Consider the following 22,796-nt stretch of genomic DNA (forward strand, 5'->3'; position numbering starts at 1 on the left):
CTTGAATGCGACGTAGGTTCTTTTACCATCACTCGTGACATATCTTGAGTTTAATCTCGGTCCAGGGTATTTGAAGACACGTTCCCTTTCGAAGTAGCTGAGAATGGATTTCATGAATTCAACTCCGTTCACGTTGCTGAAAACCTCTTTGACATTTTCGGTGCTAAATAAAGCTTCTCCAAACGAATGCCCATTTGAAGTTCGAGGTTCAACGCGTCTCCATGCGGTATAGGCCAAGGTGACTTTATCTTCAGAATCGGTAAAGGAAGGAAGCGTCACATGAGCATCTGGCATAGGATGCTAAACAACCCCACTTTCCATCCATGTCCCTCCAGACGTATGGGATTGGGTAGCCTGATCTTGAAACTGTTGGCCTTGTTCTCGGGAAACTCGTTCTTACTGCTGTGACTGGGTAAGCTGACGTAAAAATCATTCAGCGTTTGAAATGCAACGTGATCGTCGTCACACCCGAAGCAAAGTTCACCAGTTGTCCGTCGTTCTCAGACACTTGCGTCTCGACGATGTCCAAAAAGGTTGTGCGCACCGGTAGATATAGGATGTGTCTCGGTTGAAAGTCAACCACCTCCGGATCGTAACGAACTCGTTTCAACAGATCCGTGACTTGATTTCCCATCACCATACTCTGACCCACATTCGAATACACAAACAAAGAACGACGATTGTGACCAAACGCTTCTTCGTAACTACGATCCAGGTCCGTGAAAACCCAACTGATGTAACAACTCAGATGTAATGCGTCCGGGTTGATCTTGTAAAATAACTCATTCCCAGAAGGTATGGGTTTGACCAAGTCCAAGGCCGTGGGTACGACTTCCTTGGGATATTCTTTTCTCAAGTTGGGTCCCAAGACGTAACCCGGTTGTCCGTTATCCAACGTTCCCATCTTGACCCATTTCATCTTGGCCAATTCAATCCCAATGGACATTTGTGGAAAGACGCGTTTACCGTTGATGTCGAGGGTGGTGCACGTTCTCGAGTTGTTGAGGACGCATTCTCCATTCTCAGCCCGATGCATGACCATGTACAGCAATTCCGTGGGATTGTCGGGTTTGCTCTTTTTCTTGTACATTGTCGCGTCAACCGACGCTCGTAAACTCATCCTCCACATGTATTGATCTCGTATCATGTTCAGTAACTCAGTACCGTTCCTCGGCGTGAATTCCAAATCGCCTTCTCATCACTCTAGAGACATCAGTGTATATGTTTCGGGCTGGGTCCACCATCTCGATCCACCAGATTTCAAACAGAATAGAATCTTTCAAGTCCATCTTACGAACAGCGGACGGAAAAGAGAGGTTGCTGATACCCACTTTCCATCCTGATTCTCTCAACTGTAATGGGTTCGGCAAACAATTCTTGAAACTGTTGGCCTTGTTGTCCGGGAACTCGCTCGTACTGGCGTTGCTCAGCAACTGCACGTAAAAGTCATCGGGAGACTCATTCATCCTTAAAGTGTAATGTCACCGAGGTCACACCCGATTCAAAGTCCACCAGTCTTCCGTCGTTCTCGGCCAATTGCACCTCCACTATATCCAAAACATTGCTGCGTACAGGTTTATATTGAATCTGAGACGGTTCGTACGTCGTCTTGATAGGGTCGTGGGGTTCTTCTCTCAATAGGTCCGTCACTCGATTCCCAGTGATCATGCTACGACCTACATTCGAATACAAGTACATGGGACTGCGAGGAGGAGGGATGTCCAGATGGACGATGACTCCATGATAGACCTTGGCGTATTCCTCGTCCAGGTAACTGAAGTGCCAGTTGCAATAGGGACTGAGCTGTAACACCCCTTCGCTGCTCAAATTCCAAAAGTTATGAGTGCGAGTGGCGTCATGGTTTGACCAGTCTTTCTTGAAATCAGCTGGGACAGTGTCGTTTTGGAACATTTTGATCATATTCGTATTCAAGTGAACGGAGTAATACGATTTCTCGTTAATCAAACCCAATGTCTTAACCAGTTTAGGACCAAAAAGCACTCTGGGACGTTCTCTGTCTCGGGATGTGTTGAGGAACATGTCGGTGTTATCCAGAATCAAATCATTCCCCTCCCATCTGAACACGGGGTAGTATTTTTTTCCATCCGGCGCTCGTAGACTTTCATTTGTGCGATCCATATAATGATACATTCTTTCATGAAAATGATTGATGAGGTATTGCATGAGAGATCTACCACTCGGAGACTGGGGCGAGTACAAGATGGCGGAATAGACGTGTTTTTTGAAGCTCCGTCAGCAGTGGCCGTAAAACCTTTATTGCAGCCTATGTCTGCTAACTTATTTAAGAGAAAGGTTCGGTCACCATCTGCAGACTTTTATGCCAACATACCTGAAGAAAAAAGGATGCGAGACCACACTGAGTCAGAATATAGTGAAAGGCAAGACGAAGCGTTTGGGCCGACCACGTGCAATGGCGGTAGAGATTGCCACAAAGATGGACTTAGTACTGTCCAAATTGGATAATATAGAAAGCAGGCTGAACAGTGTGTGCTTGTCAGTAGCCAACATCGAGGAAGCGTTAACCAACCTTGAAAAAGATGTTGCGGACATGAAAGTTAAAACTGAAGGCAACGAAACAGACGTAAATCAGCTCAAAGAAAGGGTGGATTTTAACGAGGGAGGTATTGCGGAGGCGAAGCGTGATGCGGCGGCTGTAAAACTAGAAGCAGAGAAACTTAAAATGAACCTGCTGTACTTTGAAACTTACAATAGGAGAGAAAATTTAAAGTTCTTCGGAATAGAGGAAAATACAAGTAACGTCGCCGAAGACACCGGAGACGCGAATATGGATGGTTCGCCGCATATGACCGAAGACACAAAGCAAGTCATGTACAACTTTCTGGAGCAAGAGTTGAAGATCAGCAACGCTAGAGACAGGATAGAGCTCCAAAGGATCCACCGTCTGGGTAAGCCAAGTGATAAAGGTCCTAGACCAATTATTGCTAGATTTCTGCGCTAGACTGATAGAGAAGAAGTTATGTCACAAGCCCGCAAGCATCTGAAGGGAAAAGATTTCTCTGTCTTCGATGATATTCCAAAGGAACTTTATGACTTAAGGAAAAAACAGCGAGATAAACTTAAAGATGCAAGGAAGAAGGGTCACACAGCGTTTTTCAGTAAGAAATATCCGGACAGATTATATATTGATGGAAAATTTATTTCTCAAGATGAGCCTTTCGCTTAATTTTCAAATTTACATATGTAGATTTTGGACAGGTTATTTTTTGTTCTTTTTTTTTGCATGCCTTTTCTCACCTAATACTTGCCACTTAAATTTCTACTAAACACAAGCTCGATAAGCTGCAAAAACAAGACAAATTAATTCCATCCTTAGCCGCCACAAAAGGAGCGGAACATCAAACACGCTATTTACCGATGGTGTGAAACTGCCCAAACAAAAACTTCGATGCACTGGGTAGGTAAGCAGTCAATATTCATTCTTAGCTTTTTGTTTTGTAATTATGTGTTAGGTTGTCCAAGCTTTATACTTGTTATAGTCACTCTGTATGAGTGTGTCTTGTGGTTAGCTTTTAGATCAGTATTTGCTTCCAATGTTTGGAAGCTCCCATTTATATACAGAATTAGCTTGTTCAAGGATTATTATAGAAAACCGTTAATTTCAAGCACCCGCATTATCTTCAACATGGTTGTGACACTTCAGCTGCTCCCAGGAATAATTTTTATCTCTAGACACTTTGAGGATGCATGGATCTTAAAATATGTTCTCTTAATGTAAGAGGCTTGGGAGACATGCTAAAGAGAAGGGAAATGTTCTCTTGGCTCAGGGCAAAAAACAGCTCTATTTATTTTTTACAAGAAGTCCATTGCTGCGAGAGCACGTCCACTATATGGTCGGCAGAATGGGGGTACAAATCCTTTTTTAGTTGCTGTACGGGCCCTAAGGCAGGAGTTGCAATTCTATTCAATAATACATTCGATTTCGAAATGAAACAAGTGTACTGTGATCCTAATGGACGATTCATTATTTGTGACATCCAAACCAACCAAAAGTATATAACGCTGGCCACCATTTACGCTCCCAACGACGATGACGCGGCTTTCTTCGAAGGCTTCTTCGAGCATTTATCAGATTTTCAATGTGAAGAAGTAATTATTGGTGGTGATTTCAACTTAGTGCTTAATTTAGATAAAGACAAGAAAGGTGGCGTCGCAAGAACACACAATAATTCAGTTAGGATCGTTCAGGAATTTATGGAAAACTTAGATTTAATTGATGCTTGGAGAGTGCTACATCCCGATTCCCAAAGATATACTTGGCGCCGACGAAAACCCGAAATTCAATGCCGACTAGACTTCTTTCTTGTTAGCCAAAGCTTAATGTGTAATGTCATGCGTGCCGATATTTTGACAGGATACAAAACAGACCACTCAATGATCGATATCAGTATAGCTGTTCATTCGAATCCAAGAGGACCAGGCTTTTGGAAACTTAATACTTCTTTCTTGAATGAAATTGAATACGTTAACCAAATAAAATCAACAATCCAAGCTGTTAAAGAAGAATATCAAAATGATGACACTGTGAACCACGCATTATTGTGGGAGATGATAAAAATGAAAATCCGAGAACAATCATTAAAATATGCAGCTGCCAAAAAAGCTAAAATTTTAAAACGGGAAGAGCTAGAAAAAGCAATTAACAACTTGCAAATATATATGGAAACAAGCGACGAGGAAAATGCAAAACAAGTTGGGGCTCAGGAATTAGAAAGAAAAAAGGCAGAATTGGAGAATATAATTGAGTACCGCACCAAAGGTGCAATCTTAAGATCGAAATGTAGATGGTATAATGAGGGAGAAAGAAATACAAAATACTTTTTAAACATGGAAAAAAGGCACTACAAACAGGGAGTAATAAGTCAGCTAAAAATTAATGATGATGAAACAGTAAACACTGACAAAGAAAGTCTAAATCAGTGTGAATCCTTTTACAGAAATCTATATAGCTCTCATATGAATATCGACACTTATGTTAATGACATGTTTTTCGACGAGAACAATACTAAGGTACTGAACCCAGACGAGCAAATGTCATGCGAAGGCCTGCTGACCAAAGAGGAATGTTTACAAGCCTTAAAAAATACAGAAACAAATAAAACACGAGGCTCAGACGGAATACCTGCTGAATTTTATAAAGTTTTCTGGAACGATTTGTCGGACTTACTTGTTAATTTGATTAATTTTGCATATCAAACAGGTCAATTTTCGGTAACCCAGAGATGCGGAATCATTAAATTAATCCCCAAAAAAGATGCAGAACCATACTTTATTAAGAACTGGAGACCAATAACTCTTTTGAACTGCGACTACAAAATCACGACCAAAGCTATTGCAAACAGACTAAAAAAAGTTCTACCGAACCTTGTAGATAATGATCAAACTGGATTTCTTAAAGATAGGTTTATTGGGGAGAATATTGGACTCATTGACAGTATAATTCATTACGCAATGGCTAACAAAGCCCCTGGTCTTTTACTTTTTCTTGACTTCGAAAAAGCATTCGATACAGTAGAGTGGCCTTTCATTCAAAAAACATTTAAATATTACAACTTTGGACAATCACTAATCAACTGGATTAAACTATGCTACCATAACACAGAAAGCTGCATCCTCAATAACAGATGGGCCAGCGACTTTTTTAAGCTCGAAAGAGGAGTAAGGCAAGGTTGCCCCCTTTCTCCGTATCTTTTTATTCTCTGTGTTGAGGTTCTAGTGGATGCAATTAGGAAAAACCAAAATGTGAAAGGCATCTTTGTGAATGGAAATGAAATAAAAATTAGTCAGTATGCAGATGACACCACTTTAATACTCGATGGTTCCAAGGAATCTCTTACATCTTCTCTGCATATATTGGATAATTTTCAACGGATATCTGGCCTTAAATTAAATAACAGAAAGACGGAAGCCCTTTGGATCGGTGCTAATGCCGAAAAAGAAGACAAATTATGCCCAGAAAGAGACCTAAATTGGTTAAAGGAAAGACCAAAGCTCTTGGAGTATGGTTCTCGACTAATCCTGACCTAACAGTAGCGCTGAACTACAATGAAAAATTGATAAAAATAAAAAATAGCCTAAGCTGTTGGGAGTGTCGTCGACCTACCCTTTTTGGCAAAATTACTGTTCTAAAAAGCTTAATTGCGTCCCAACTTGTATACATTTTGTCTCCCCTCACGACTAATCACCGAGTCTTAAGGGAAATCAATAGGCTCTTCTATGATTTCTTATGGAACGGCAAAGGCGACAAAATTAAAAGGGAAGTAATGATTAATGACTATGAAAAAGGCGGCTTAAAAATGATTGATATTGAATCCTTCAATAAAGGATTGAAAACTACCTGGGTCAAAAAATATACCGATGTAAACAATCACGGAAAATGGAAACTTTTTTTTGACTTAGAACTCCGGAACTACAGTGGCAGAGCCTTGTTCAGCGGCAACCTTAGCAAAAAAGACCTGTCAAAGTATGTCAATTTATCCTATCCATTTATTGTGGAAATCTTAAATATCTGGACTGAAATCACTTACGAGAATAATACAGACCATTTTCGCTCTCAGAGCCTTTGGCACAACTCCCTTATAAGAATTGATAACAGACCAATCTTCTACAAAAAATGGCAGCAAAAAGGGATTGACAGGGTTTCGCATTTGATGAAAGATTCATACACCTTCCTATCCTTTTCTGAATTCAAAGATCGGTATGGTATCACCGAAACAAATTATCTTGCTTTTTATGGGCTGTTATCCGCTTTAGAAAAAAATCAAAGTACCTTTACACAATAATACAAATATACAATACGAAAGCTTTTATACGAAATTTATGAAAGCAAGTAAACCAAGCAGACAGGCCTATAAAAAAATAATTGGTCTTAAACAAAGGTGTCCAACCAAGAGTCAAGAAAAATGGGCTACGGATTGTGCCTTTGAAGCCCGTGAACCAATAGACTGGAGTGCGGCGTAACAGCTATCTTTTCAGTGTACAAAATCTATAAAACTAATTGCATTTCAATTTAAATTGCTGCATAGACGACTGGCGACTAATGATTTTCTTTAAAAAGTAGGAATAAAAGATAACGATCTCTGCAGTTTCTGCAAAACTGAGAAGGAAAGCCTAATTCATCTTTTCTGGTCCTGTAGAGTTGTCTCTACCTTCTGGCAAAACTTTAAGGAGCTTCTTGTAAGCCAAAATCTTGCGTTGAGAACATACAACCTTTCTTTAAATATAGTCTTAGGCCTAAGGCCAGACAAATCAAAGAATAAACAGAAACTTAATTTTAATTTTCTTGTGGCGAGATATTATATATGGTCGTGTAGGACACGCAACTTGCCCCCTGAAATGAAACATTTCTCTGTCTTTCTGGCATGTTACAACAGCCTCAAAACTGGAGCAGCGTCAAATGATAATCTTTAGAAATCTAAGTGGGTGATAATAATAATTAAACGTATTTACCAACAAGCAACTGTATAAAAAAAAAATGAAGAAAACCCTAAGGCTAACACTGTGCACGGATATTATTGTACTGTAGGTCAACCTTAACAAGTGTTGCACTTGTCAGTATTGTAAGTAACGTGTATTGTATGTAAGTAGTAAGTAGTCTTTTTAATTAATTAATTAATTAATTAATTAATTGATTAATACAATGTAACTTATTGTAGTGTAAGTAATGTAAGTAATTGTATTGTTAGTAATTATCCAGTAAGTGATGTAGGTAATTGTCCCATAAGTAATGTAAGTAGTTGAACTGTAAGTTGTTTTTTTCCCTGTGTTTTGCAATAAAAAAAAGAAAAAAAAAAAAGAGAGATCTACCACTCGTCACTTTGTGTCGGTCACAGTTCAGTTCCTTCCCGGTGACGTGAAATGGTACGCAGTAATGATATGGAACCCACGACCCATCGGATGTCCTGCGAAACGTTTCAATGGTCCACTCAAGACCAAACACATAATCGCCATCGTCAAAGTCGTGCGCTTGAGGGACTGGTACTTGATGCGGTCGTGACGGTGGAATCCGGTAAGAAACGCCCGCCAATCCCACTTTCCATTCCTTGTCGGAGTCAAACATGAGCGGGTAAGGCAGACGATTCTTGAAACTGTTGGCCTTGTTGTCCGGGAACTCGCTCGTACTGGCATTGCTCAGCAACTGCACGTAAAAGTCTTTCATTTTTTCGTATTTTTCACGAGCACGTCTTTTTTATCCACCCAACTGTCGTACTTGACTGGCCAACCTTTCCAACGCACCAAGACTTTATCCCCTTTTCGTTTGACGATCTTCTCGATACGGAACAGATCGTCGTCTTCCACGGTCACCTTTTGCGACCGACGTCCCATCCCATTCTTCCACTTTGTACGTGGGAACCTTACCCGGACGCACCCTACGTATCACAAACACCTCTTCGGTCCAACCAGGTAAAGACCCCTTCTTGAACTGTCTGAACTTCTTGTTCAGTCTCACACGATCCCCGACTTTGAGTTGAGATTTCTTGAATTTCCCCTTTTTCTTTCCATAAAGAGTCTCCCACATGTCCTCGCTATTGGTCAAAGTCACTTGATCGGGAGCCATCTTGATACTGTGGTGATACAATCGATTGTACCCTTTGACCAGATCTTGTAACACGGGTACAAACTTCAACATATTCTGCACGGTGAAGTACCGGTACAAACGTTCTTTTAAGGTCCGATTGAACTGTTCCACCACACTGGCTTTCGTATCACCATGGGTCGAAAAATGATGAATGCCTTTCTGCTTCATCAAATCCTGAAACGTCTTGTTGTAGAATTCCTTCCCGTCGTCCGTCTGAAGATTGATTGGTTTTCTACCTGCTTTCAAGATCTTAGCCATGGCCTCCGTCACCGCTTTACCCGTTTTGCTCTTCAAGGGTTGGACCCAGGCGTGCTTGGAAAACACGTCCACCACTGTCAAGAGATAACAATACCCTCAATTGTACTTGGCGATATTGATCACCTCGATCAAGTCGGCTGTCCACTGCTCGTCGATTCCGAACACCATGACCGGTACTGTGGGAAACTGATGACGTCTGGGTTTGTGCAACGAGTACCCCAAATCCCGTTGCAAGACCTCGCAAGCACGTCGTACCGAGATCTTATTGGCCTCGGCAAGTCGCGTCAGACCACCCAGACTACTGGGTCTGGAAGGATCCCGATACCGTCCCAGTAACGTCCCGGTCGAAAGCGTTTTCTTCTTTCGACTTTTCCTCTTCTTCATAATCGCCAAAGTTTGTAAACGCACTGTCTCCACAACTCGAAACGTTGCTCACGTACATCGAGATACTTCTTAAATGAATCGGGTTGCTGTTTCAACCACAAGATATAAGCGACAAAATGCATCACGTTGGTTTCGACGTCCGTATAGTCAAACACCTCCAATGGCGAATCACTGAAAGTGTAGGGGATGGGTTCACCTTCACCGTATCGCACATAGACTCTAGCGCACTTGGAACACAAGGAGATCCAACTCCATCGATCGGCCATGGTCGCACACACTCTCGAGATCAACCAACTCAATGCTTGAGACATGGTAAAAATGATTCAACCCAAGTTTATTTCAACTTTCTTATAGTACAAAAATGTCGTGCCTGATTGGTTCTTACGAAAAAACAAATCTGATTGGATATCAAAAAGAAGGCGAAAGACTACTGATTAGTACACACTTCGTCGTTGTCGTCCTCGGATGTGAATCCCGACGTGTTGTCAGGCAGTTCCATGTTCTTACAATCTTGGCAATACTCCTCATCATAGTCTTCCTCAAAGGAATCCATGGCATAATATCTGCAATTTTTCCAAAAACAATCCCCTTTACCGGGTCTCCACTTCAGGGCTTCCTCCTCGTCCCCCTTCACATAAAATGCCTGATGCATCGATTCCTTACACACACTGCAGAGTTTGTCCTCATCAGCGTCAATAGCACGAAAGTATAACCGATCCTTCCATAGATCACGTTGACGCATGATCTCACCGATCAACTCTTCCAACTTCAGACAAGTTTCCTTGTGATCTCCCTTGTTGAAAGTCAGTAATGACTTCACATTGGGACTCTCGTCGGCCTCCAACACCCGTCGTGACACGTCTCGAGTGAACCGCAATGGTTGAAACAGATCACAGATGGCCTCACGCATCATGTACGTGATGTTATTCGTGACAATCAAACAGGTACGCTCTGCATCCAGGGTAGGATCCCGACTACAAATAAAACTGAAATCGTTATATCCCTTTCTGTACAGCACACGACACCACTCACCACAGAACAGATACACCACTTCATTCCTCTTCATCAACTCCAAAATCATACCACCCCAGTCAGGACGATGTCTCATCAAGAGATCAAAGGACCACAAGCCTTCGGGTGATTTCCCTAACGGTTCAAAGAGATTGTCAAAAATGTACACGTTCACGTTCGACAGGGTATCAAGCGATCCCAAAGGTTCTACCTTCTCATCCACAATCTCTTTCACTAGCTCCTGAATCTGGTTAGAGTTGCTGTAGTAAGTCATCTTAGACACTCTCTCCGACAGCCTCGTTAAACTTCTTTCTTTCTTGATACGACAAATCAGGATGGTTCCTTCGCTCGCCCCAATCAATCAAGTGCCTCCGAAGCCTACAGTACAAAGGGGAGACAACGTGTAAATCTAGGTCAAATAGCTTCACATGTAACGGTCTTTTGCTTTCTTCTATTTCCTCGGAAACCTCAGAAGCTCGATTCAAATGTCTCAAATCTTGCACGATCTCTGCGACACTTCTATCATTCATAACCCTAATCAGCTGGGTCATCATTCCACCACGAGCAAGTCGAGAATGATTCACCTTGTCAAGCGTGCTCCTTTTATACCCGCGGCGCACCTCCACTTTCACTCAGTACACGTACTTTCACTGATCACGCGTCATTTTTCACAACCGATCAGAATTAAGACCATCACATGATCCCATTACACGACACGTCTCCGATTGGTCGTAAAAATGTCTATAAAGGCGAACCGCGCATTCCATCACGAGTCATTTTGCAGGCGTCATGGATTCACTCGTCGAATCTGATAAGAAAAGAAAATCATCCAAAAAGACGGAGGCTCATAAGAAACTGAAACTGGTCATCCCCAAGAGAGGAGAAGAAGGTAAACTACTACAATCCACCTTAGATAGATGGCTATTCAAAAAACCTTGTTCTAGACTACATTTCAAAGAACGCGTACTCCTCAAAGAGATCACGCAGGACTCTGTCAGTTGGACCACCGTACCTCTCAAAGGATTCTTGGAACCCTGGAGTGCCTTTTCAATCAAATGTCAAGAAGTCAAAAGTGAAATGAAAAGTAACCATCGACGTCGAAGACTAAGACTGACCCCAAAAAACATGCGAAAAACCAGACACATCCTAGAAACAATGCCACCCTTCAAGTCCTGGAACCGATAGAACTCGACAAATTCAAGAAAGACAACGTCATAGGATTGCCACCTGAAGTGGATGCCAAAGGAGAATTCACCGAAGTACAAGTGTTGGAGGAATTCGACCCCGATCAGTTCCTGAACCAACTGAAAACACAAGATCACACCTGCCCGCGTTGTATGGTACCCATGAAATTCGGGAGTGTGCAAACCCCCGATGGTAGCACCTGGGAGTATTACCGATGCCCCTCTTCCAGATTCTTCACCAAGTGTTATGTGACCTGTGGTGCTAGTGAAGTGAGCGCCTACCTGAAATGCGTCGACGAACAGACCCACCCCTGCTACAAAACCATCGACCCAGCTCGTTTCCGATGTCTATGCAACAAGTCCCCGGTCTTAGCCACTTCACACTCCGATGCCAACCCAGACAGGCTCTATCTCAAGTGCCCCAAGCGCACCTGCAAGTTCTTTCCATGGATCAACGAACCCTCATGAGGGGTCGCCGAAGCTAAACTGATCAATGGACAGAACCCAAACTAAGAAAGAGAGAGACAGTTTTTTAAAAAAACACTCCGTTATTTATTTTCATATTTTTTACACGTTGGGTAATTTATCTTCTGCATCAATCATCGATCGCATTGTTTTTTGAGTACATTGGTTGAAAACGCTATAATAAACATTGATTACATTCATGTGTCATTTCGCCGTGTTCTGTTGTCTCTGAGTCCAGTGAGTGTGGAACGGCTCAAAGTGATAACACAACGTAAGTCTGTGAAAAGTGATCCTGTCGAGAGGCGGCTTCACTTTCATGTCCCAAACAAGGTTCCTGCGTATGGTCAGGATCGCATTGAACAAGGTTCTACCAAACACTTTCTCTATGATGCAATATTGTCGCTGGCTTCGTGTCCAGTTCTCGCGCTGCTCATCCATAAAGAAGAGGATCTGGTGTAGCATCACCTCCAACTGGTTTGAGTCTTTGAACCGTATAAGCCAACGGCGGCCCGTCAACAAATCCCGGATTGGGAAATTCATGTCCTCATAAAACCAAACCCAGTCTTCATCCATTCTATCAATCGCCTCCTCGTAGGTAGTCTCAGGTTTTCTAGGTCTGAAATTCTGAAGATGTCTCTCCCTCAAGGCCATGGTAGCGCTCAATACAAGTTAAAAACTCAGAGTGGAGAGCGGACGACGCCGATTCGCTTTATGCAGATCCGTCCAGCCAATCACAGATCAAGTCGAAGTCACATGTGCCTACAGACCCAGGGGATAGGGGGTATCCCCTACCACGCCCCTCACGGTCGTAGACTGGACCCACTTTCACCGGGTGTATAAAACAAGCGAGTCAGACCAGTCACTTTCACTCTGAGTTTTAGTGAAACTTGTATGAGCGCTAACAAAAGACTGGTTGTTGCTGTTGATATTGCTGTTGGATTTCAAGTGAGTATAGCATGGAAGTGTTAGAGTGTTGTAATGCAGAGTTGACTACCTTGGGAAAGCGGGTATGAGAGTGGATGAAGGATGAAGAAGAGAATCGCAAGACCCCTTTGTACAGGGACCTGAAAACCTTTTAGGTTTCATCGGGGTGGCCCAGGACGAGATAGACTTACTATTCCTAGAAGAGATGATGGGGGTCGCTGAAGACGAGATTAATGATTTAGTAATCGATGTGGACTGGGCTCTCAACACTTACAAACAGTTATTATGAATTTTTAGAATGGAACCCAGCTGTTGTTATGTCTGTAAACAATCAAGACCATGCTGCCGCCAACCTATCTTAGAATTGGGTAAACAAGGGACCCACGACAAATTTGTCCACGCAGTCTCGGGACCGCTGAGAAAAGCCTGGGGACTAGGGTGCGTCTGGGCAACCTGTTGCGGGGCCATCTATGGCATGTACCACAATAAGGAGACCGCCCGTTACGATCCCGTCTTCCTGGGGAACCATTATGAAGAGGTGCTGAACAGAGTCAATCATGTCAAATCTTTTCTTTTTTATGATGAAGAAGAAAAAGAGGGCGCCAGTCAATAGGATCGTGCACATGTCCCACCCTGTAATCAAGTGTAGTGTCCAATAAAAAATGTTTTTTGTTCTATTTCAGACTCATGTCATTTCCTAACCCAAAATGCATGTGGTGTGAGGAAGGATTCACCTGCAATCACAGTATCAACGACTACTTCCTGACCACGTGTTGCCACCAATTCTATCACGGAACCTGTAGAGCCCTCCACAATTGATGGTTACAACGCTCCAAAAGACTCTGCCCTCATTGTAAAACCGGGAATTTCGGAGAACCTCACCATGACATCCCCCAAACCAAGTCCTAAAGAGGTAAGTGCTTCGATGGTCTAACGGTTAAGACATTGAGTTGTGGCCTCAAAGACCCAGGTTCGATTCCTGGTCGGGGCATTCATTTTTTCTCTCTTATTTTCCATAGAGACCCCTGGCCTGTAAAATCTATTTGGACGAACCCCACACCGACGAAGATGTCATGCTCCTCTTCCTCACCCAACATTTTCCATACCCATGGTACCTGAGAAGAGACATCTCTGATGTCTGGCCCTACGGACACGTTTTCAAATCCTCCTCAGGCTTTCACAGAGAATTTCTCACCCCCCAGACCATGATGTTATCCCTCGTACACCTGGGAACCAATGACGTTCAAGCACTCAAGATGATGCAAAAAATCACACAACAAACCATGTACATTCTCTCGTTAAAGGATCTTTATTAGTTTTTGTTACAGGCATTAAAAATCTTGTGTTTTTTCACTCTGATGGTGGTGACGTCATCGTTTTGATAAATGCTTGGTACGCCAACTCTTCTCTGTCGCCCCAACCACTCCTCCACTCTTTCCATCCGGCCTCAAAACTATCCGGCAACCTCTCCAAACACACAGGGTCCTTATCTGACAGAGACTCGTCACTAAGCATCCTCTTAGACATGGCTTGTCTGAACCTAATCACGTCATCGGCCAGCTTCGTCATTTCTTTCTTCAGGAGGTTATCCGTACTGTCACTAACAGCGCTTTTCATAATCTTTCCAAGGAGATTCTCCTTCACAGCCTTCAACACTCTCGCCGCAAATTCATCTCTTGGAATCACGTCTGGCAACTCTCCCACGGGAATCTCAACCACCTCCACCGTCGGCGTCTTCTTGCTCTCCTCTGAGGCCATCTTGTCGATCTTGAAACAACAACAATACCAACTCGACACTCACACAAACCTTTTTATTCACATACGAACCATATCTCATTGGTTCGCGCCTTATTTGACCAGGCACGTGACACCCTCAATTTCATGCATTGGCTCGCGCCTTATTTGGGCATGCGCACGGTGACATCATAACCCTAACCGCCGCCATCTTGAAACCAAAGTGGCCATCTTGGATTTTCAATTTTAAGAGAATGTATGAGAATTTTCAGGTCACGTGGTATAATCCCTGGCTCCTGATTGGTTACAGCCCCTAAGAGCGTCTATTACTACTAGAAACTGTCACCAAAATCAAAGCAAACACACTTCTGCATTAAATTTATTGCATTAACCCTTCCACCATCCTCATCCCCAGAAGCTGCAGTCCATTTGGTCAGCACTAAGAATCAGGGCCTCTGGCCTGACCTGATTTCTTAAGCATGTACAGAGTACTCATTTGTCTTCTCAGCCAATCAGATATGAACATCAGTATGAGAGCTACAGAATTCTGGTTTGAGACTGGCCAAAAGTTGCAATTCTTGGTGCTAACCAAAGGCATCACAGCCTCTTAGGATGAGAATACCCTTTCACACCCATCAGAATGTTAATTCTCACTTCTCACTGCCATACATGTCTTCTAATGCTAGTTACAAGAATTTGATGTTACATCAAGACAGGATCCCTTTCTTGGTATTTTATTTTTATTCCTCTATCCCTTCTCTGTTTCATAATGTATTGATATTGTAAAGAGAACTTACTGCTCACTCATGGAACTCAAAGCTTTAACACAAGTTAATACTTTTTTTCAGGGTGGAGTTTGTGACTGAGAACAGGTTTTTGCAGTGGAAACCAGAATGAATAATAACAACTGAGCATTTTGTTACCCATTCATTATTTACGGGGGGATGGAAGAGAAATTCCTTAATTTTTTAATTTCTAAGAAACCCCCTTAGCTTTTCAAATGCTCAAGAGTTTAGTAACTTCCTCTTTCAGGGGAAAAAACTGTCCCTCCATAACCATGATGATAATCAAGTTACTCTTTCGATTTGTTCATATTAAAAAACAGTTCAGCCACTTATTAAATTTATCCGCATTAATTTTGCAACAACTGTCGAAAATCCATTAAGAAGCTGTTCTTGTGTTTTCTTTGTTTTTGTTTTACCATATCTATCCTGAAAACCACTGGGCACTAAGCCCAAAAGACGGTGTCTGGAGGCACAATTTTTCAAATATCATTTAGTGCAGATATCCATAAAAGCATGGGCAAAATTTTCGCTGATTATAAACATCTAAAACGCACAAGTTATTTAATACTGCACCTATCAATAGCAATTGCATTTTACACTAACATGAAAAACGAAAATAAACAAAATGAATTGAAATCCACCAATCACGACATATGTATAGAAAACAGAGTACTGCGTGGCTAGTTAGTAAAAGTAATATGAAAGGCTTTCTATTACTGTATACTCATTGCTAAAGAGACAGCCTTGAATTCAATTCTGCAAGCAAATTTCTGGTGTCCCACTGTCCCACAAGAACAGTCATATGCATTCACTAGTTGTAAGACAGGATCGAACCTACAAGAACAGTCAAATAGGTTCACTTAATGTGAGACAGGACTGAACTACAAGAACAGTCATGTAATAGGTTCACTGGTTGTGAGACAGGATTGAACAGTTGTTCAGCATGCCTGTTTCCTCAGAGGGACGGCTAGCAAATTGTCCAATCAAAATGCGATGATTTCAATCCGGGTAGGTGGTATAAAAAAACCAGAATTTTCTAATAAATGTGCTCATTCTGCTCAACATTGATGATCGCCTTATATCGTGTTGTTTTTAATCATGTTGCGTCCTGCAAAATCCAAGAAACTGAAGGTTCCACAAAGTTCAGTCTCCTCAAAATCCCGAAGTTCCTTTACGGTGCAAACTTCTCAGAACAACAATGTCTTTGGAAGTGCGTCCGTCAGCCAAGACCAAGCTCCACTTCAACTAACTTCGCCATGCAACAACACCTTGAAGACAGAGAAATGAGTCCAAAACTTTGACTCCTCCGACTCCAACAAAACGACCAAGTTTGCCACTAATCGCCTATGTACAAAGCCTGTCCCCTGTCAAATGCAGTAAGAAAGGATCCCTGGTTTACTTCAATCTGAAGCTCCAGTCGGCATCCGCAACATATCCTGCCATGTGCTTCTCACGCTCTACACAAAGCTTTTTGGATGACAGAGCTGCTACCAAAACTGCACTGAAACTCGTATGATACAACATCTCAGAGGATGGACGAACGGTCTTCATAAACGACATGACTAAGCTGTCTTCCCCTGCAATGTCTGAGTATAACTTCCAGTTCACTGACATCCAGAAAACTGCATTGCTGATCAAACTACTCAGTTAAAACTGATACTATGGGAAAACAACATCCAAGAAGTAAATGTGGAAGAGGTGTACTCCTTTAAGCAAGTCAGACTACATAGAGATGGTCAAATGGCTGTACTCAATACCACTGTAGATACAGTAATTGAAAAGAAACTTGACGCCAACTCGAAGCAACTTGTAGTGGAAAGCGCTACACTCGAAGGAGTCGGAACTTAACATAAAGGTAGATTCTATTTATTCCATAGAATTGTCTCGCTTCAAGCAGTGCTTGCATTGCAACAAAAAGATCAAACAGGTTACCGCGTCTGCAGTCATTAAGTGTGATCATTGCGGTCACGTTGTAAGAAATTCGTCTTGTACAGAAAATTTAATGGTTAAGTTTCTGGTCCAAAATAAGAACAATTTTGACAAAAGGTTCCATCATTTTGTAATATTTCAAAAAGTTCGTCAACAAATGATCGGCAATTCTTTCCAAACCATGACGGATGACATGATCTTTGAAAGGTTGCTGCTCTTGAATAATTTCACCATTTATTACAACAACCAAACATCATTAAATGTGTCGCAATGAAGCAAAGAATTACTTGCCACAACTAAGTTTTCTTGTTATTTTTGTTGTAGTTTAAAATTGTTTCTACTCATTATAGTTTTTCATTTCAAAGTCTACATTTGTCATTGCTTACATAAATCATGTAAAACACACTCTTAGTGGGAAATAATTCTGTAGTAATGTAGTAGAGAATTACTTACGACAACTATAAACTGATGCACGTTTAGCATTTTTTTCCACTTTTGTTGTAGTTAATTCTTGCATTATTTCAGTGCGCTTAAAGTTTTTCCGTTACTTTTGTTATTGGTTATTTAACAAATCATGTAAAACACGTTCTTGGTGCGAAATAAATATTGTTGAGTTAAAAATGGCTGATTCATTGACTTAAATCAGTATACCTTAACAATTGCCTGAACTAGCCTTTCCATTGTTTTTGGCATGATTTTCCAAGATGAGCTTCAAACATTCAAATAAATAGCATGCTAGCGCAACAATTAGCAAGTGATTACAAATAAACTGTTTGACGTAAGTACAAGATCTAAGCAAATATGTCACACCTCCCCTTTTTATACCACATTCGCCCTTTTTTTCACATGTCCACTCACCAGTCCATGGTTCACATGGGTCTTGTTAAGTCCTTGAATTTTCCCAAGTAGTCCTTGAAACTTACTAAATGCTCCTTGAATATGTTTGACCTTCTAAAACAGTCATGTTTTAGGGACAGAAAATTTTAAAAGCTCAGCTATACAGAGATTTTCTGTGCAAAATTACAGAGTCATTCAACTGGAATTTTTATTAACTGCATGTAATGAGAACAAAATATTAACAACAACAACAATAACTTTATTAATGTGTTAAATACATTCTAGCTGAGGATAAAAAACCCTCTACTAATAGGGGACACATAAAATAAATAAAATAAATTATTAAATTTAAAAACCTAAATTTGATATTTACAATAAAAAGAGACTAAAATTTAACTTCATTATTTACAGTAATTCCAACAATTCTAAAATAATTCATTCGTAAGTAGATCATGTGCTACATAAAACACAGTTCTCGCATTCATGTTCAATTTTCTGTGAAAGATTAGTTAACGTGATCTGTCTTGGTAAGTTTTTTAAGTTAGTCGAGAGTCGATCCCACAGCATAGGACCAATATATCTTAGCGAGTGTTTCCCATAGGTGACAGTATTAAATCTGAGAATGTGGAAATCTGCACTTCTAAGGTTGTAAGTAGAACTTTTCAATGAGAACAAATTTTTGACGTTTGGAGGACACAAATCATGCTTTACTTTGAACATCAAACAAGCTATATCCTGTAGTTTTCTTTTGTAAAGAGATTTTAAATTAGCTTTCTTCAGCAGTTCCTCATAAGTAGATTTGCTATCCCTGAAGACTGCACACAAACCCCTCTCCAAGGTGCGTTTGAGTTTTTTCTTATCACTTGCTAGGCAGAAATGCCAGGTAAGATGGCAATAGGTGAGATACGGAAGAATAGCAGCCTTAAAAAGGTGTAGTTTCGCAACAGTGGGTACTAAGTTCTTGAGTCTCATTAATACACCTATCCTCTGGTTCGCTTTCTTGCACGTGATATTTATGTGCTCACTGAAATTAAGCTTGTTGTCAATAGTTAGACCTAATAACTTAATACTGTCCAGAGATTCAATGCCAGTTCCTTGTACATTTATGCTTATCTTGTCTCTGCTGTCCCTCTTTTTATTGTTGATTAGCATGGTATGGTATTTCGAGAGGTTCCCCTTAAGTAAGTTCAACTCGTACCGTAAAGAGGCTTTTGTTGCGCTCGCATTAAGGTTGTCATTAATCGTCGCCACATTATCGCTGATTTAGAAGAGTTGATGGTCATCAGCATACATGCTTAGATTATGCTCAATTTCATAGACTGAGTCATTTTGAAAAATATTCCACAATAATGGCCCTAGCGCCGACCCCTGGGGGCAACCTCGGCTAACTTGTTTCCAAGAACTTTTTTGAGATGTCAGCTTCACTCTGTTGGACCAATCTCCAGTGCTCAATTAGATAAATAAGGGTAGTCTCACAGCTATGAGTTTTACGATAGGCCGACAGGGCTTGTCCTAAACGGTGAGTGAACATCCCCACAAGTTGCTTTGCTACAATCTTCTCAAACACCTTATCTACAGCCGGGAGGACAGTGACAGGCCTATAATTCTCTTTTAGTAGGGGGTCATCATGTTTGAAGACTGGTACCCATTCCCCCTTTTTCCATGACTGTCGCCATTTACCCTCAATTATGCATCTGTTAAATGAATTGGTGAGAGAGATAGTGATAACCTCTGCTCCAAATTTTAGAGCAAATGGCGGAATGGAGTCACAGCCAGATGCTTTCTTGACTTTTAATGACTCCATTACTTCTTGAACTTGCGCTTTTTGAAGAGGGTTTAGCTTTATAGCATCATTTTGAATTGAAAACTGTGCTATTTTTAAGACACTTGGATTGTTGATGAAATCATTTTCTGTTAACTTTTCAACATTTTCTCCACTGACGCCCTCTGCAATTGAAGCAAAATAATCGGCCAGAGTTTCAGCTACCTTGTCTTGATCCTTGACGATTTCATTACCTACTTTGAGATTAAACTCGGAACTTTTTGCAGGGGCATTTGAGCCTAAGAATGGCATAAAAGTTCTGTAAAAGTCTGCTGGGTTTTCCTTGAGATGATCAGATTTACCCTTCCAATAAGACTTGATTGCTATTCGCCTTTGTCAGGTGGTTTCATTACGCCATTTACACAGTTCATCCCAGTTAGAGTCGGATTTATCATTCTGATAGGTTACTAATGCCCTTCTCTTAGCTCTGATAGCGTTCTTCCAGTTGGTTGTCATATATGGCACATCTTTTGCTCTTACCCTCATCTTCTTTAATGGGAGATTCTCATCAGTGATGTTGGCCATCAGAGTGCTCCAATAATACACTTGATCTTCCAGATCGTCAAAGACTTCTCCCACATGCCAAGGAGCTTCAGAGAGGTCCCAGGTAAACTTTTCATGATCAAAGTTTTTGTAGCTTCTAAAATTAATCAATTTGCTTGGGTGTCGTTGAAGTTTTTCCTTGAAGATCCCATAAATTAGGGCATGGTCACTAAGTGATGGGTAGTAAACACCACCACATTTAAATTGCTCTGGTTTGTTTGTTAACAGCACATCAATGAGGGTAGAGGTGTGTATTAACCCTTTCTTCTCCGTGCGTGTTGGTTTATCAACAAGACATGTAAGTTCTTGTTCCACTTCCAAATCCAAGAGTAGTTTACCTTCGTTTTTGTCTGGTCTTAGTCTATCAAGATTGATATCACCAATGACAGTGACAAAGTTCCTCCGTAAAGAGGCCCAGGTGCAAATGCCGTTAAGTTCCTCTTCCAGTTGTAGTTGATAATTACTGGACACCGATTTAGGTGGACGATAAACGCCAATAACGATCATGTCAAGTGCCAATTCTAATCTCTACTGCGAGGGTTCCAGTGTCTTATAGGTCCTGGTAATCCTTAGTTGTTTACATGGCAGTAGTGTGGATATATAAACCAGAATACCTCCACCTCCTTTTTTCCTGTCATTGCGGTATAAGGTGTAGCCTGGAATGGCAAATTGGCTATCGGGATATGTGGAATCAATTTTTGTTTCGCTGATAAATATAATATGAATAAATTAACAGTGCATGCAATGAAAACAAAGCATTTACCGCGTAACATTAACTGTACCGTGAACCGCGAACAAAATCGATCATTACAATTTTTCCATGTGAAGCGACACAAGGTTCCAGCAACTGACGAAATTAAATGTAAACATGAAAATGGCCTTAAGTTATCCATTACATTTCTAAACCTGTAGCGTGTATCAGTAAGTCTCAAATGTTCGCTGTTTATGCAGAAGTGTGGGCAATTTGGTGACTAAGAGAGAGTGACCGAGTTTCTGTTTGAATCTGTATTTTATAGTAATCGAAAGAACAAGAGTTGAACAGTGAACTGAATCTCGTGTGTGCATAAACATTTCAAGGTTGTGAACATGGCACAAGTTTCAACGTAAACAAAAGCTCAGGATACTATAAATTAAGAGAGGGTACCATAAATCCTTGAATTAGTGCCGGGGGGGTTATTTCAAATTTGAGAGAAGATGGGGGGTGCTTATTTAATTTTTCCCACATCGTGGCCTGACATGATCATTTTTTTAATAGCTGTTTATTGACGTAGATAGCTCATCCTTAACTTTAAATGGTGGCACTGCTAGTACTTAACGTGTTGAACATGTTCCCTAAACATGTTCAGATACTGAAACAATGTACAAATCTAATACTACATGACAAAAACTATACATCTTTTGTTGCCTCATTACTCGTCCACAAAATGGGGGGAGGGGAGAGGGGCACTTATTCAAGGGAGGCGCTAATTCGAGGATTTACGGTATTTGTTTGATATTTATTGCTCATTTATACATGAACTATTTTGCTAGTTTATGCAGTGCTCAACAACTTTTTTATTTTACTTCTTTTCGTTGTGAACATTGAAAGTAACATGTCTCAAATGCAAGTTGGCAGCTGGCAATTTGCTTTGCAAAATACAGGCAAATGCGTATATGAATAACAAAGGCTTCTTCCTTCAATTTAAATACACGCATATGTGTGAAATTACACGCAAATACATGTAACTACCAGCAGATCAGTGAATTTTACGCCCATGCAAAATATAGTTACGTGCACCTTACATGCAATGCCCACAAATACTACACACATACTACATGCATTTTACACACGCGTAGGTCCTGAAACCTCTTTGACCGGTACTGAATCTTAGAAACCAGACCTTCCTGATGGATACCCCTCAGAAGTTTATGATTTTCTTTCCTTTTCGAAATTAATGCCAGTTTCGTGTTCATGTTGCATGTTTCTTTCCAAAACATCCTGTACATTCAAATTTTATAGGAGCTCATTATGTCTAATTGTGTGAAAAACAATTCCTTGAAAATGAGATTTGTCCTTGAAAAGTCCTTGAAAAATATGGTATCGGGTCCGTGTGAGCCATGAACATGCAGGATGTTTTGGTCTATGTAAGCATTAACTTTGAATGGTTACCCACAGTCACAATCTGTATATACTCACATAATGCAACTGCAAACACTCGGGTCCCATGCACACTATTCCGGCAAAATTTGAAAGCACAACAATAACCGCACTGATCAGTAAACACACACCAAGTATTAGAAAACACCAAAATCTCCGGCGATAC

General features: G+C 41.0%; 3 protein-coding genes and 1 non-coding gene across 4 annotated transcripts in view; 2 read left to right on the forward strand and 2 right to left on the reverse strand.

The window, feature by feature from the left end:
* The window catches only part of LOC145501088 (uncharacterized), a 461,598-nt gene that overhangs the window by 304,989 nt on the left and 133,813 nt on the right, over nt 1-22,796 (forward strand). The window lies entirely within an intron of this gene.
* LOC145499957 (uncharacterized) lies at nt 1,459-8,197 on the reverse strand. The gene is made up of 2 exons (XM_081479472.1): nt 7,856-8,197; nt 1,459-2,205 (listed from the first exon to the last, which is right to left on the reverse strand). Exons 1-2 carry the CDS (start codon nt 8,195-8,197, stop codon nt 1,459-1,461), a joined length of 1,089 nt encoding a protein of 362 aa, XP_081335598.1.
* On the forward strand, nt 13,763-13,834 carry Trnah-gug (transfer RNA histidin (anticodon GUG)). Its single transcript has one exon. It is a non-coding gene; the product is annotated as a tRNA-His (tRNA).
* LOC145501507 (uncharacterized) lies at nt 18,579-19,280 on the reverse strand. Its single transcript, XM_081480970.1, has one exon. The coding sequence runs from the start codon at nt 19,278-19,280 to the stop codon at nt 18,579-18,581; it is 702 nt and encodes a 233-aa protein (XP_081337096.1).

This window comes from Orbicella franksi, chromosome 10, assembly GCF_964199315.1.
Source record: "Orbicella franksi chromosome 10, jaOrbFran1.1, whole genome shotgun sequence".
Classification (NCBI taxonomy): Eukaryota; Metazoa; Cnidaria; class Anthozoa; order Scleractinia; family Merulinidae; genus Orbicella; species Orbicella franksi.

What these genes read in the sequence shown, in the direction of transcription:
- LOC145499957 (XM_081479472.1), bottom strand. Translation starts at nt 8,197, where the DNA reads ATGAAAGACTTTTACGTGCAGTTGCTGAGCAATGCCAGTACGAGCGAG. An exon ending in TGAACTGTGACCGACACAAA is followed by an intron (nt 2,206 to 7,855) that starts GTGACGAGTGGT and finishes TACTCGCCCCAG; the next exon opens with TCTCCGAGTGGTAGATCTCT.
- LOC145501507 (XM_081480970.1), bottom strand. Translation starts at nt 19,280, where the DNA reads ATGCTAATCAACAATAAAAAGAGGGACAGCAGAGACAAGATAAGCATA.